Here is a 12,006-nt window from a genome sequence, read left to right as displayed (position 1 = left end):
TCACACTCCGAAAAAAAGCCGATCTACAAGCTCACGTGTTTCAGGCAGTATATAAATCAGGCATTTCGATGCCATCAAGGCGTCTAAATCAACTGTAGTCGACGAAAATGTGACTAAAACTACATGGAATGTTATTTCTTATAAGACTTTGACTTAAAGTATGTCAAAATGAACACTGGTTCTAATGAATGAGCAGACCTTGATGTTTACATTTATTTCATTGTGTAAATAATGAATTTATGAAAAGATTGTTTCAGCCCGACAGCAGTGATGTACTGCGAGTCAGTGGTTCTCAACCGTGTCTGCATCAGGGCCCACTTGAAAATCACAAAGGCATTTGCGGCCCACCCATTTGTAAGCGGTCACATGGGTGGACCGCATGCATTTTCAGAGCAATTTTATTTTAATGATCAATCCATTGATTGTGTTCTGGCTTAGATAAATATATACTTTAAGTTCCTGTTTATCACAATGAAAACTCATTTTTCCAGGTGTGAAAGAAAATACACAAATAACTCTTTTTTTTTTACTCTTATTTTCCTTTTGTATTATATTGTTTTACATTAATGTTACATTATGGCACTTGCAATATCTTCACGGCCCACCAGTGGACACCGGCCCACAGGTTTAGAACCACTGCTGTATCATCGTGTACAACACATTCCATTAAGGCCAGTCACAGCAATTGCAACGTTCATTAAAAACAAGGTAAGCGTGGCATTTCTGCAGGTGGGTGATTCCATTGTAGCAGTTGTAGTAGGAGTTGTTGTCGTCGGCGTTCCTATAGAGGCCATTGGGCCTCCCTACGCAGAAGCCGGTGCGAGGCCAGTCGCAGCATTTGCAGCTGTCTCTGTACACCAGGCCGGCACCGCATGCGTGGAGGTAGGTGAGTCCGTTGTAGCAGTTGTGGTAGGAGTTGGAGTCTTTGGCGTTCGCGTAGAGGCCATTAGCCCTTCCTCTGCAGAAGCCAAGGCCAGGTGACACAGTGGTGGTGGTGGGGGTGGTAGTGGGGGTAGTGGGGGTAGTGGTGGTAATGGGGCCATCAGTGGTGGTGATGGCAGCCGGGTTAGGGATCGTAGTTCTGATTGCCGGAGGAACGATGGACGTCGGAGGGGCAGAGGAATCTGACACATAGGGATGGGATGGATATGACAATGACATGTCATGATTATTGTGGCAAAAACGTAATGGCGATTAACGATAGTATCACGATAATCAAAATATGCTTAACTCTTTGACTGCCAATGACGAGATTTCCTTTCATATTTTGCAAAGGCTCAGACTGCTAATGACGAGAATGACGAGATTTTGTGTTTTCAGTGGTTTTATGCTAGATGGCGTGATCGCAGAAAATTCAGCCACACTCACTTCCATGTTAATGGATTTGGAAAATTTGCTTTTTCTCTGCTTTCTGTTGCTTGTTGCAGAAAACAACCCACTTTCACAATATTTTACTTTTACTCCACTACAATTATTTGAAAACTTTAGTTACTAGTTACTTTGTAGATTTAGATTATTATAACAAAACCACTTCAGCCCTATATAAACTTTGACAATTTGAAAACAGTGAGCTTGTAGATTATTTTCAAAGGATTTTTATACATTCTATACATTTGAAAACGTGTGAAATGGGACCTTCTGCAAAACGAGTACTTTTACTTTTGGTACTTTAAGTACATTTTGATACCTATACTTATGTACTTTTACTCAAGTACATTTTGAATTCTGGACTTTTTCTTACAGATTATTTCTACATTGATACTTTTACCTAAGTAAAAAAGATCTAGCACTATTATAGTTCCACCACTGAAGATTTCTACCCAACAGTGACAATATGAATGCAGTGGTCTTGTTTACCTGAATCCAGTAGAGAGCGCAGGTGGCTGATGAGGGGGTATCTGCCCTGGCCACACATTTCTCCAGTAAAGTCATCCAGGTCGATAGTCCACACTAAGGCTCCTCCAAAACCGTTCTGCTTCAAGTACTTCACCTGTGGACATTTTAATTCATCGTGAGATTGTCCTCCGTCATACACTAGGTCTAGGATTAATTAGCTTTTGTTGAGCTGCACATTCAGTACCACTTAAGTTAAACCCTCTGTACTTGATGAAACGGACCTGAAAAGAGAGCATTTGGTACGCTCGTATTTCACTCAAATCAAAATCACAAATCAATTCAAATCAATTCAGATCAATTCAAATCAATTCAAATCAATTCAAATCAATTCAAATCAATTCAAATCAATTCAAATCAAAATAGCAGATCTACAAGCTCACAACGCATTGCGTTGCAACACGTTGTGAGATCTGCTATTTTTGGCGTTCCTCCAGAATAGGGACGCTGGGAGTTAAATTAATGTTTTAAGCATTATTTGTATTATCTAACTATCGTCAATCACAATAATGTTTTTGCCACTATAATTTATTCCCCAAAATGTAAAGAACATAGTGACTAAGTGTTTGCTTTTGGTCTGAAATGAGGTTGCGTATACAGGATTTGAACATGCTATTTCAACAATTCAAACACATTTCTACAAAACCAGTATATCCAGTCATTATGGGTATAAACAAGAAGTTGAAGGGTTCATTTAGGTCCGATAATGACGTACCGTGCATGTTGAAATCCTGTATATAGAGCGTCGCAGTTCCCGCCCACTTCCAGTTGCCGGAAGTAAATACTCAATGCATTTTTCCCATTGACTTTTCCGAAAATATTTATATAAATTAATTTAAGCCTAGAATCAAGCTATCCAGGATCCTGGTGAATCATGACCATAAAACGTTTGATTCTGTGAAAAAACTTTTTTGAAAACGGCAAAACAAAGGGTATTTATTAAACATAGTATATCATATCAGTAAATATAAAATTTAAAAAATCACAGAAAAAAAGGTTTTATGGTCATGATTCACCAGAATCCTGGATGGCTTGATTCTAGGCTTAAATTCATTGATATAAATATTTTTGGAAAAGTCAATGGGAAAAATGCATTGAGTATTTACTTCCGGCACCCGGATTCTGCGCAACTGCGATGCTCTATTGTACATGATTTGAGTCCATTTCAAAAGCATACTTTTATTCATCACTTTTTCACATTTTGGAAAGAAAAAACTCAATATCACATGAATGTGCCCAGACTTATCAGGTGCCCACTCTTCCTGTATCCATTTTGACTCTGAGAGCAATTATGATCAAATTCAGTCATTGAATTTGATGTGTAACATATATAGCTGGTATCATCATCACAGCTATCAACTAATGATACAAGCAGAAGTGTTATACTTAAAATAAACACTAAAGAGTTTTAGATACATTTTAGTTATTTTATTCATCTTCGCTTATGTTTACATTTTGCCAACTTCAATCTCTGATGGAAACACAGCAATAGGCAGAAAGAAAGGACGTATATGTTAAGCAATACACTTTTATGTCTCAAAAAATGCAGAAACAGTTCATGAATATGATTTTCTTCATGAAAATGTCACAATATTTGAGATTTACTCATAGTAGTTATTTGTGTGGTATTAATTTGGTGAGAATGAACACATCCATGATATTGAGATATTTTTAAATGTAAGATTAAATCGTAAAGCTGCTGTGTATTACCTTGTTTGCAAAACTCTGTTTGTTATCAAATCCCAGCCATTCTTTGCCTTTGGTGGCATAAGGCACCATTTGCTCATCGATCCAGTGGACAGCGGCCCCTTGGAGGAAGCTACAAATCTGTTGGAAGAATGAAAATATATGTATATATATATTGAATCCAATCCAAAAGACTTGACATTATTGACCATATATGAAGCCATTGAAAGAGCAAAATTGTTCCCATATCGTTCCTGTCTTGTATCTCCATGTTTTCAAGTTGTTGTTTCCCCTCGTAAAATATCCTACTACAAAAGTAGCAAACATAGCAGATCTACAAGCCCACAACGTGTGACCGCATTGTGAGCTTTTAGATCTACCATGTCCGCTACTTTGAAAACAAGTGAAAGTGGTTACATGTCTGTGGGTTTATATCGAACCAATAAAAAGCATGAACCCATTCAATCTGGGAACAGGTCTCTGTCATTTTAGATTTATTTGGCTATTTTTTTTTATTTTTTATCTTGAACATTTGTGCAAATCTTTCAATATATATATTTTTAAAGCAAACATTTGTAACTCAAATCTTTGCTTCTGGGGGTCCCTGGAACAAAATATTTGACAAGTGTTCACTTTGGAACATATATATTCAAAGATTTTCAGAAATAGCAGATCTACAAGCTCATAGCGCGGCACTCTGAGCTTGTAGATCTGCTATTTTTGAATAGCTAAATTAATCTAAAATGACAGAGATACGTTCCCGGATTGAAAGGGTTAACTAGAGCTTGTGACTAAATAATAACTACATTGGATCCATTGGGACACAGGTTCTTTTTTTCCTGTTTCCTAAAAGGTTACAGTTTTGTTCAAGGTTCCCACCCAACAGCAACAATATTAAGCTTCAACATTCACTCACCTCATAGTAAGACAGGAACCCAGCCTCTCCTGTATAGCGTCCAGCAGAGCCAGCGCCGCTGGCTGCCGAGCCCACGGCGCCACCTGCTGACCACGTTTGGAACGTGCGTCCGTATGTAGCAAAGCCAAGCAGGAGTTTTTCAGCAGGAGCTCCTTGATCTCTCCAGTAATTCATGGCAAAGTCCTGGTGGCAAAAACACACAATATTCAATCAGCTGTCACGTGGATCAGCGATTCTCACCATTTTAACGTCGAGGTACCCCCCAGTTTGATATTCATTATTACACCAGGGGTCTTCAAAGTTTTTTAGGCCAAGGTCTCCTTAGCTGAGGGAGAGATGAAGCAGGGACCCCCCACGTCATATTGTATAAAATTGTGTTGCAGATTAAACCTTATGGTTTCATTATGGTACCTTATGGTAGGCGAGACAAATATTGTACTTTTACTCCACAACATTTTAATGAAAACTTTAGTTTCTAGTTACTTTGTAGGTTTTGATTATTATTACAAAACATACATTAACCACTTCAGCCTTTGAAAATAGCCGATCTACAAGCTCACAATGCGTTGCGATGCGACGCATTGTGAGCTTGTAGATCGGCTATTTTTCAAAAGATGTGTGTACATTTTATACATTTATAACGGGTGAAATGGGACATTCTGCACAATGAGCACAATTACTTGTGGTTCTTCAAGTACATTTGGATACCAATACTTTTGTTTTTTTACTCAAGTAAATTTAGAATTCCGGATTTTTAGAGTATTTCTACATTGCAGCATTGATACTTTTACTTAAGTAAACAATTAGAATACTTTTTCCACGACTGCATACTGGTAATAAAGTGTGAGTTGTGATATTTCTACTCACCACATTATTAGTATCTTGTGAAGAAGTGAGAGGGCTGTTGTGTCCGGTGGTTTTCTCCCATGCTCCGTGGAAGTCATACGTCATGACATTAATAAAGTCCAGGGACCTGTTACACACACATACAATAACACACAGTTATGGACAGTGGTGTAAAGTAACTAAGTACATTCAATTACAGTACTTAAGTGCAATTTTGAGGTATTTCTTTACTTTACTATGTACTACTTTAGTATTTCCAGTTTTCAGTACTTTTACTTCTACTCCACTACATCTCAGAGGCAACTATTGTACTTTTACTCCACTACAATTATTTTGAAAACTTTAGTTACTAGTTACTTTGTAGATTTTGATTATTACTACACACCATACATTAACAACTTCAGCCTTATACACATTTCGGCAATTTGAAAATAGCAGATCTACAAGCTCACAATGCGTCGCAATGTGGCACATTGTGAGCTTGTAGATCTGCTATTTTCAAAAGATTTGTATCCATTTTATACATTTCAAAACTTGTGAAATGGGACATTCTGCATAATGACTTTCTACTTTTGGTGCTTTAAGTACATTTTGATACCAATACTTTTATACTTTTACTCAAGTAAATGTTTAATTTCTGACTTTTACTTGTGACAGAGTATTTCTACATTGCAGTATTGATACTTTTACTAAAGTAAAACGTTTTCCACCACTGGTTATGGATGTCAAGTAAAATGTTGCAATGTTGGAATGAGAAGTTTGTTAGAAAACGTGGCAAAACTTTGATATAATCCATTATAAACATAATTATAATGCATTATAATCTCCTCCTAACACTCTATAATTATAGTTATAAGAACTCATAAATACTCATAAGGCTGTGTGACATGAATCATAACACATTTCATCATGACTTAAAGGGATTCTAGGCAACTTCAGAGATCAAAAAAAGAAAAAAACTGTTGTCAAACACCGCCCCTCCACTCAAAACATAAATAGTTGGGAAAATACAGATTTCAGAAAGAGGACTGTGTTTCAATGCAGGAAAACACCACAGCATAATTATATAGTGGCTGATAGAGGGGAAAGAATGCTGTGAATATATATATATAAATATTTTTACGTTTAGGCTTAAAGTTACCCAGAATCCCTCTAAGCAAAGATTGCTGATCTACAAGCTCACAACACGTCATGTGATGTGTGTTTTTCCCCTCTACACCAAACCTCTTTGCTGAAAATACTGAAACAGGTTGTGAGCTTGTAGATCGGCTATTTTCGTTATGTTCCCAAAAGAATAGGGACGCTAAAATTCAAGTTGCTCATTTTTTTTTTAAATAAATCTAAAAAAAATGTCAGCCCACCTCTAATAACTCTTGGGACACCTAATGGTCCCGGACCGCCTGTTGAAGACCCCTGTTATTATAATTTCTTGGCCTTTTCTGCCTTCATGTATAGATGGTAGATGGACAGGAAACCTGTGGTGCGCTGTGAGGCTACTTATGAGCCTAGGTGCCTCGAACGAAAGGCCAGCGGTCCGGGCCGAAGACCCACGTTCTAAACCATTATGAGTATTTATGGAGGCACAATTATAACTATAATTATACAGTGTTATAAGCAGATTAAAATTCATTGTAAGTACGTTTTTAATGCATTATATAAACTTGCTGCATAGTAAGTGTTAGTGAAAAGGCTTTGAACTCACCTGGCGATCTGAGCGACCTCATAACCGGCGTCAATGGTTGCCTTCCCAGCAGCCACTGCAGCTGTGAGCAGCAGTCTGGGCCTGCTGTTCAGATTCCCTTCCTCCTCGAAGGCAGAGCGTAACTCCTACATCCAAACACACAATAATGCAGTGCTTCTCAAAACTTTTTCATGCATCAAAGACCCCCAAATTGACACGGACCCCCATTTGAAAAGATATGCCTCAGGGACCCCCATAAGAGAAGATATTTACGGCTCTAGCAGTGATTCTCAACCATTTTAATTTCAAGGACTCCCAATTTGACATGCATTAGGCTACGGACCCCCATTTAATGACATTTCTATCTCTGGGACCCCATTTATATTGTAAAATCTATGTTAATTTAACTCTGAGAGTGTACAATTGGAACCAAATGGACCCGTTAGGGTCCATTTGGTATTGTATACACTCTCAGAGTTACAGACCATTTGGTTCCTAAGTATCCATAAGTATCCTAAGTATCCATTATTTAGCGAGGGACCCCCTGGAACTCCCTCAAGGACCCCTGGACTCCACTTTGAGAACCAATGCTATAATCAGTCATAATGATAATAGTATATAGTGCAGTGGTGCTCAAAACTCATTGATTTCAGGGACCCAGTGTTAATAGTGTTGACTAAAACTATGAATAAAATGTCCGTCGACTACCTTTTTTTCACTGACGGAAACTATATAAAAACCTAGGCTATGATGACTAAAACTATGACTAAATATACTGACAATTTCATCAGCAAATAAAAACTAGACTACAATGGAGGGACAAGTGGAGAAGAGATTCAGTAGAACTAAGACAAGTCATTTCATGTTTGGTTGCGCTCGGGTGTCGCGGCTCAAAAATAGTAGATCTACAAGCTCACAAAACGCCTGTGGTGCGTTGTGAGCTTGTAGATCGGCTATATTCGGCATGCAACTAAGTATAAACTGAGGCATTACAACGCTATCACGGATCTCCAAAATACATTTAGTCGACTAAATCAACTGTAGATTTAGTTGACTAAAATCGTATGATATTTAGTCGACTAAAACTAGACTCAAACTAAAACATTTCAGATGACAAAAATATGACTAAAACTAAATGGAATTGTATTCAAAAGACTATGACTGAAACTAAATCAAAATTTGTTGTCAAAATTAACACTGCAGGAAACGGAACCAAATGGACCCGTATGGGTCCATTTGGTTCCATTTGCACTCTCTCAGAGTTTACGCGCCATGTAAGGGTCCATTTGGAACTCCCTCCAGGGAACCTGAGGGTCCCTGGACCAGACTTTGAGAACCACTTCAATATAACAAGGATGTTGTGCTAACAGTAACAACAGATAGAGTAGCATTGTTGTGTCGCGGATGAAAAAGAAAAAAAAAGAAATCACCAAAAATAATCTAAAACGTTTTCAGGAAATAAATCCATGAATGGTTAAAAACAAACCAAAAAAAAAACTTAAGAAATATTGAAAATAGCAGATTTACAAGCTCACCAGGTCACACTGATATGTTGTGAGTTTGCAAATAGTCTATTTTCACTATTAAATAGCTCACAACACGTTGCTATACGACGCGTTGTGAGCTTGTAGATCGGCTATTTTCACAGGTTTGGGACTCCAGGGAGACATAACATTTCTCAAACCAAAAGGTTTGGGAATCAGACAGTGATATATAACAGACCTGGCAGAGCAGTGTGAACCTGTGTTTGTCCACCGGGGGGCTCCCTCTCGCCCCTGGATACTCCCAGTCCAGGTCCAGTCCATCAAAGCCATGCTGTCTCAACAGCTCAATGGCTGATGTGATGAAGGTCTGCCGGCTGGCGGCCGATGACACCATTCTGCTGAATCTGCACGACACAACACCACATATCAACTGTTTATGGTTTTATTGATAGACAGCTAAATGGTGTTTATCCACCAGCCTCAGGACTACCAGTGGTGGAAAAAGTACTCACATTCTTTACTTAAGTAAAGGTATACTGCAATGTAGACATGCTCTGTTACAAGTCAAAGTCCGGAATTAAAAATGTACTTAAGTAAAAGTACAAAAGTATTGGTATCAAAATGTACTTAACGTACCAAGAGTAGAAAGTAATCATTATGCAGAATGCCCAATTTCACAAGTTTTCAAATGTATAAAATGTTTCTTTTGGAAATAGCAGATATACAAGCTCACTAATGCGTCGCATCGCAACGCATTGTGAGCTTGTAGATCGGCTATTTTCAAATGGCCGCAATGTAGGCATATAGGACTGAAGTGGATAATTGATGTTTTGTAATAATGATCAAAATCTACAAAGTAACTAGTAACTGAAGTTTTCAAATAAATGTAGTGGAGTAAACGTATGATATTTGCCTCTGAGATGTAGTGGAGCAGACATAAAAGTACTGAAAATTAGAAATACTCCAGTAAAGTAAAAATACTTCAAATACCTCAAGTACAGTACTTGAGTAAATGTACTTAGTTACTTTACACCACGGCTTTGGTGAACTCACTGTGTAGATCCAAAGTTCCAGCCGCCAACAGCCAGTAGAGTTTTCAGCCCAGGGTTGCTGCAAAGTAGACATGGACATATTTAATGAATGACACATAACGTATACTACTAACCCTAACCTTAACTATAAGCCATTATTACACATTTAAACCCCATATAATGTGTTGACCACAGATCCGTTGTCTAATCGCCTGTTGTGTGATGTGTGATATATGTCAGTGGTTCTTTTTTCTCATGTCAAGGACCCCCAGATCAATATGTGCTTGACCACGGACCCCCTCCCCCCACCTGAACATGTTTTGTACCAGGGACCCCCATACAAGATGTGTGTTGTTAAATGTTTAAAAAAAAAGATTAAACATTTAACATTAAACAAAAAAATGAAAAAAAAAGCAGATCTACAAGCTCAGAGGGAGAACAACACAGGCCTTGAATTGGATTTAAACCCACAGTGTTTCATTTATACTGTATGTAAATACATAGACATAAAGTGAGCTTGTATATAATTATATATTATATAATTCATATATATGTATATATATATATATATATATATATATATATATATATATATATATATATATATATATATATACTAGAGTTTCGGGGGGCTACGCCCCCCTCAACCCCAGCCGCGCACGGGGCCCAGCGTGGCCGCGTGTATATTGGGGGACCCAAATCGCCGGAGTAAAACTGTGGAAAAGTTAAAAAAAAAAAAAAAAAAAAATTGAAAAAAAATATATTTTTGATGTTTGAGGGGGACCCCCGCGGACCCCCTGCTGGTCGACGGACCCCCTGTGGAGTGTTGGGACGCGCGGGGACCCCCCTGGAACATGGCGGACCATTTCGGTGTTTTTTTTTTTTTCATGAAGGTGGTTGCTTGTTGCTGGCGCTGGCTGTGCAAACCTGGCAGCCCAGCGCATGCTGCCGCACGTTACACCAGAAATGGTGCCTGGAGAAAATGGTGACCAAAAAAAAAGGTTTGGAAAAAAAGGAAAAACCCCCCGCAGCGGCTGGCTGCTGTTGTGGTGATGAGGTCGTGCGCACGGTAAACGGTACGAAGCTGCCTCCCCTTCCGTTTTGTCCGACATTTGGTGAGTAGAATTAATTATGTTGCGCGGTGGAAAAGGTGTAGTGAGCAGTGAGATGTCCCCTACGCGAGGCGTAAATTCAGCGCGGCCGGCGTGGCGAGTCAGTTGGCGACATGTGGTCTGGCGGTGCGTTGTTTATTCGATAACAGAGCTGTGGGGTGTCGACACCGAGGGTGCGGAAGTCGGTCGCCATTTATATAGTTAGATATGAACGTGCGCGAACGCACACACACACACACACGCACGCACGCACGCACGCACGCGCACACACACACACACACACACACACACACACACACACACACATATATATATATCTATATACATATATATATATATATATATATATATATATATATATATATATATATATATATATATATATATATATATATATATATATATATATATATATATATATAGAGAGGGAGAGAGAGAGAGAGAGAGAGAGAGAGAGAGAGAGAGAGAGAGAGAGATAGATATATAGATATATCGATATATATACAGATATAGATATAGATATATAGATATAGAGAAAAGGACACGACTCACCTCTGCTTGAGTCCATTGAAGTCCTTGTAGAGAACCTCATCGTTCCACTCATAGGTGTCCAGCTGGTTGTTCTGGTTGACGATGGAGAAGGCGTAGATCAGATGGGAGCACAGGTTGGGGTCAATGTCAGCAGGCAGGTATCTGCCAACACCTGGTCTGTACTGGGCCCAGTTAGTGAAGTAGCACAGCAGTGGTTTGGTGGAAGACACTGACAACATGAATGAATACATGAATGAATGAATCATTGAATAAATGATTGAATGAATACATAAATAATGGAATGAATACATAAATAATTGAATGAATCATTGAATAAATGAATGAATGAATAATTGAATGATTGCCTGCATGGATGAATAAATGAATGGATTAATTAATTAATTGATAAATGAATTAATAAATAACTAAATAACCGATTAACTGAATTACTTAATACATAAATAAAGTACATGAAGAAATGAAGAAACGAAGAAACAAACAAACAAATAAAAAGGAAACGTAAGCATTTCACTTCTCTTGTGTGAGACATTTCATTGTAAACATGGAGTCATGATTTTTAAAGGTGCAGTATGTGATATGTCGATGCTGTCGGTCAGAAACCTGGTATCTTCCTGTTTCAAATTGTTGTGTTTTTGTTTTTGTTTTTTTGTAAATGAATGTCCTACTTCATCGTGAAAATAGCCGATCTACAAGCTCATCGCGACACATTGTGGGCTTGTAGATCGTCTATTTTAACTATTGTTTTACTTTTATATAATAATGCAAAAGGATCGTTTTAGGACATAAACGGTTTCCACCTGACAGT

At 38.2% G+C, this 12,006-nt stretch overlaps 1 protein-coding gene across 1 annotated transcript; it reads right to left on the bottom strand.

Moving 5' to 3' along the window:
- Positions 1–666: 666 nt before the first annotated feature.
- Positions 667–11,419, bottom strand: LOC311053296 (acidic mammalian chitinase-like; the record flags this gene model as incomplete). The annotated part of the gene is made up of 8 exons (XM_084068757.1): positions 667–1,124; positions 1,858–1,990; positions 4,496–4,678; positions 5,363–5,468; positions 7,044–7,168; positions 8,745–8,910; positions 9,560–9,616; positions 11,202–11,419. 8 exons carry the CDS (start codon positions 11,417–11,419, stop codon positions 667–669), a joined length of 1,446 nt encoding a protein of 481 aa, XP_083924883.1.
- Between the last annotated feature and the right edge of the window lie 587 nt (positions 11,420–12,006).

Source organism: Gymnoscopelus microlampas, assembly GCF_963454915.1.
Source record: "Gymnoscopelus microlampas genome assembly, chromosome: 10".
NCBI classification, from domain to species: Eukaryota; Metazoa; Chordata; class Actinopteri; order Myctophiformes; family Myctophidae; genus Gymnoscopelus; species Gymnoscopelus microlampas.
The sequence above is the reverse complement of the archived record's forward strand: the minus strand, read 5'-3'. Positions and strand labels throughout refer to the sequence as shown.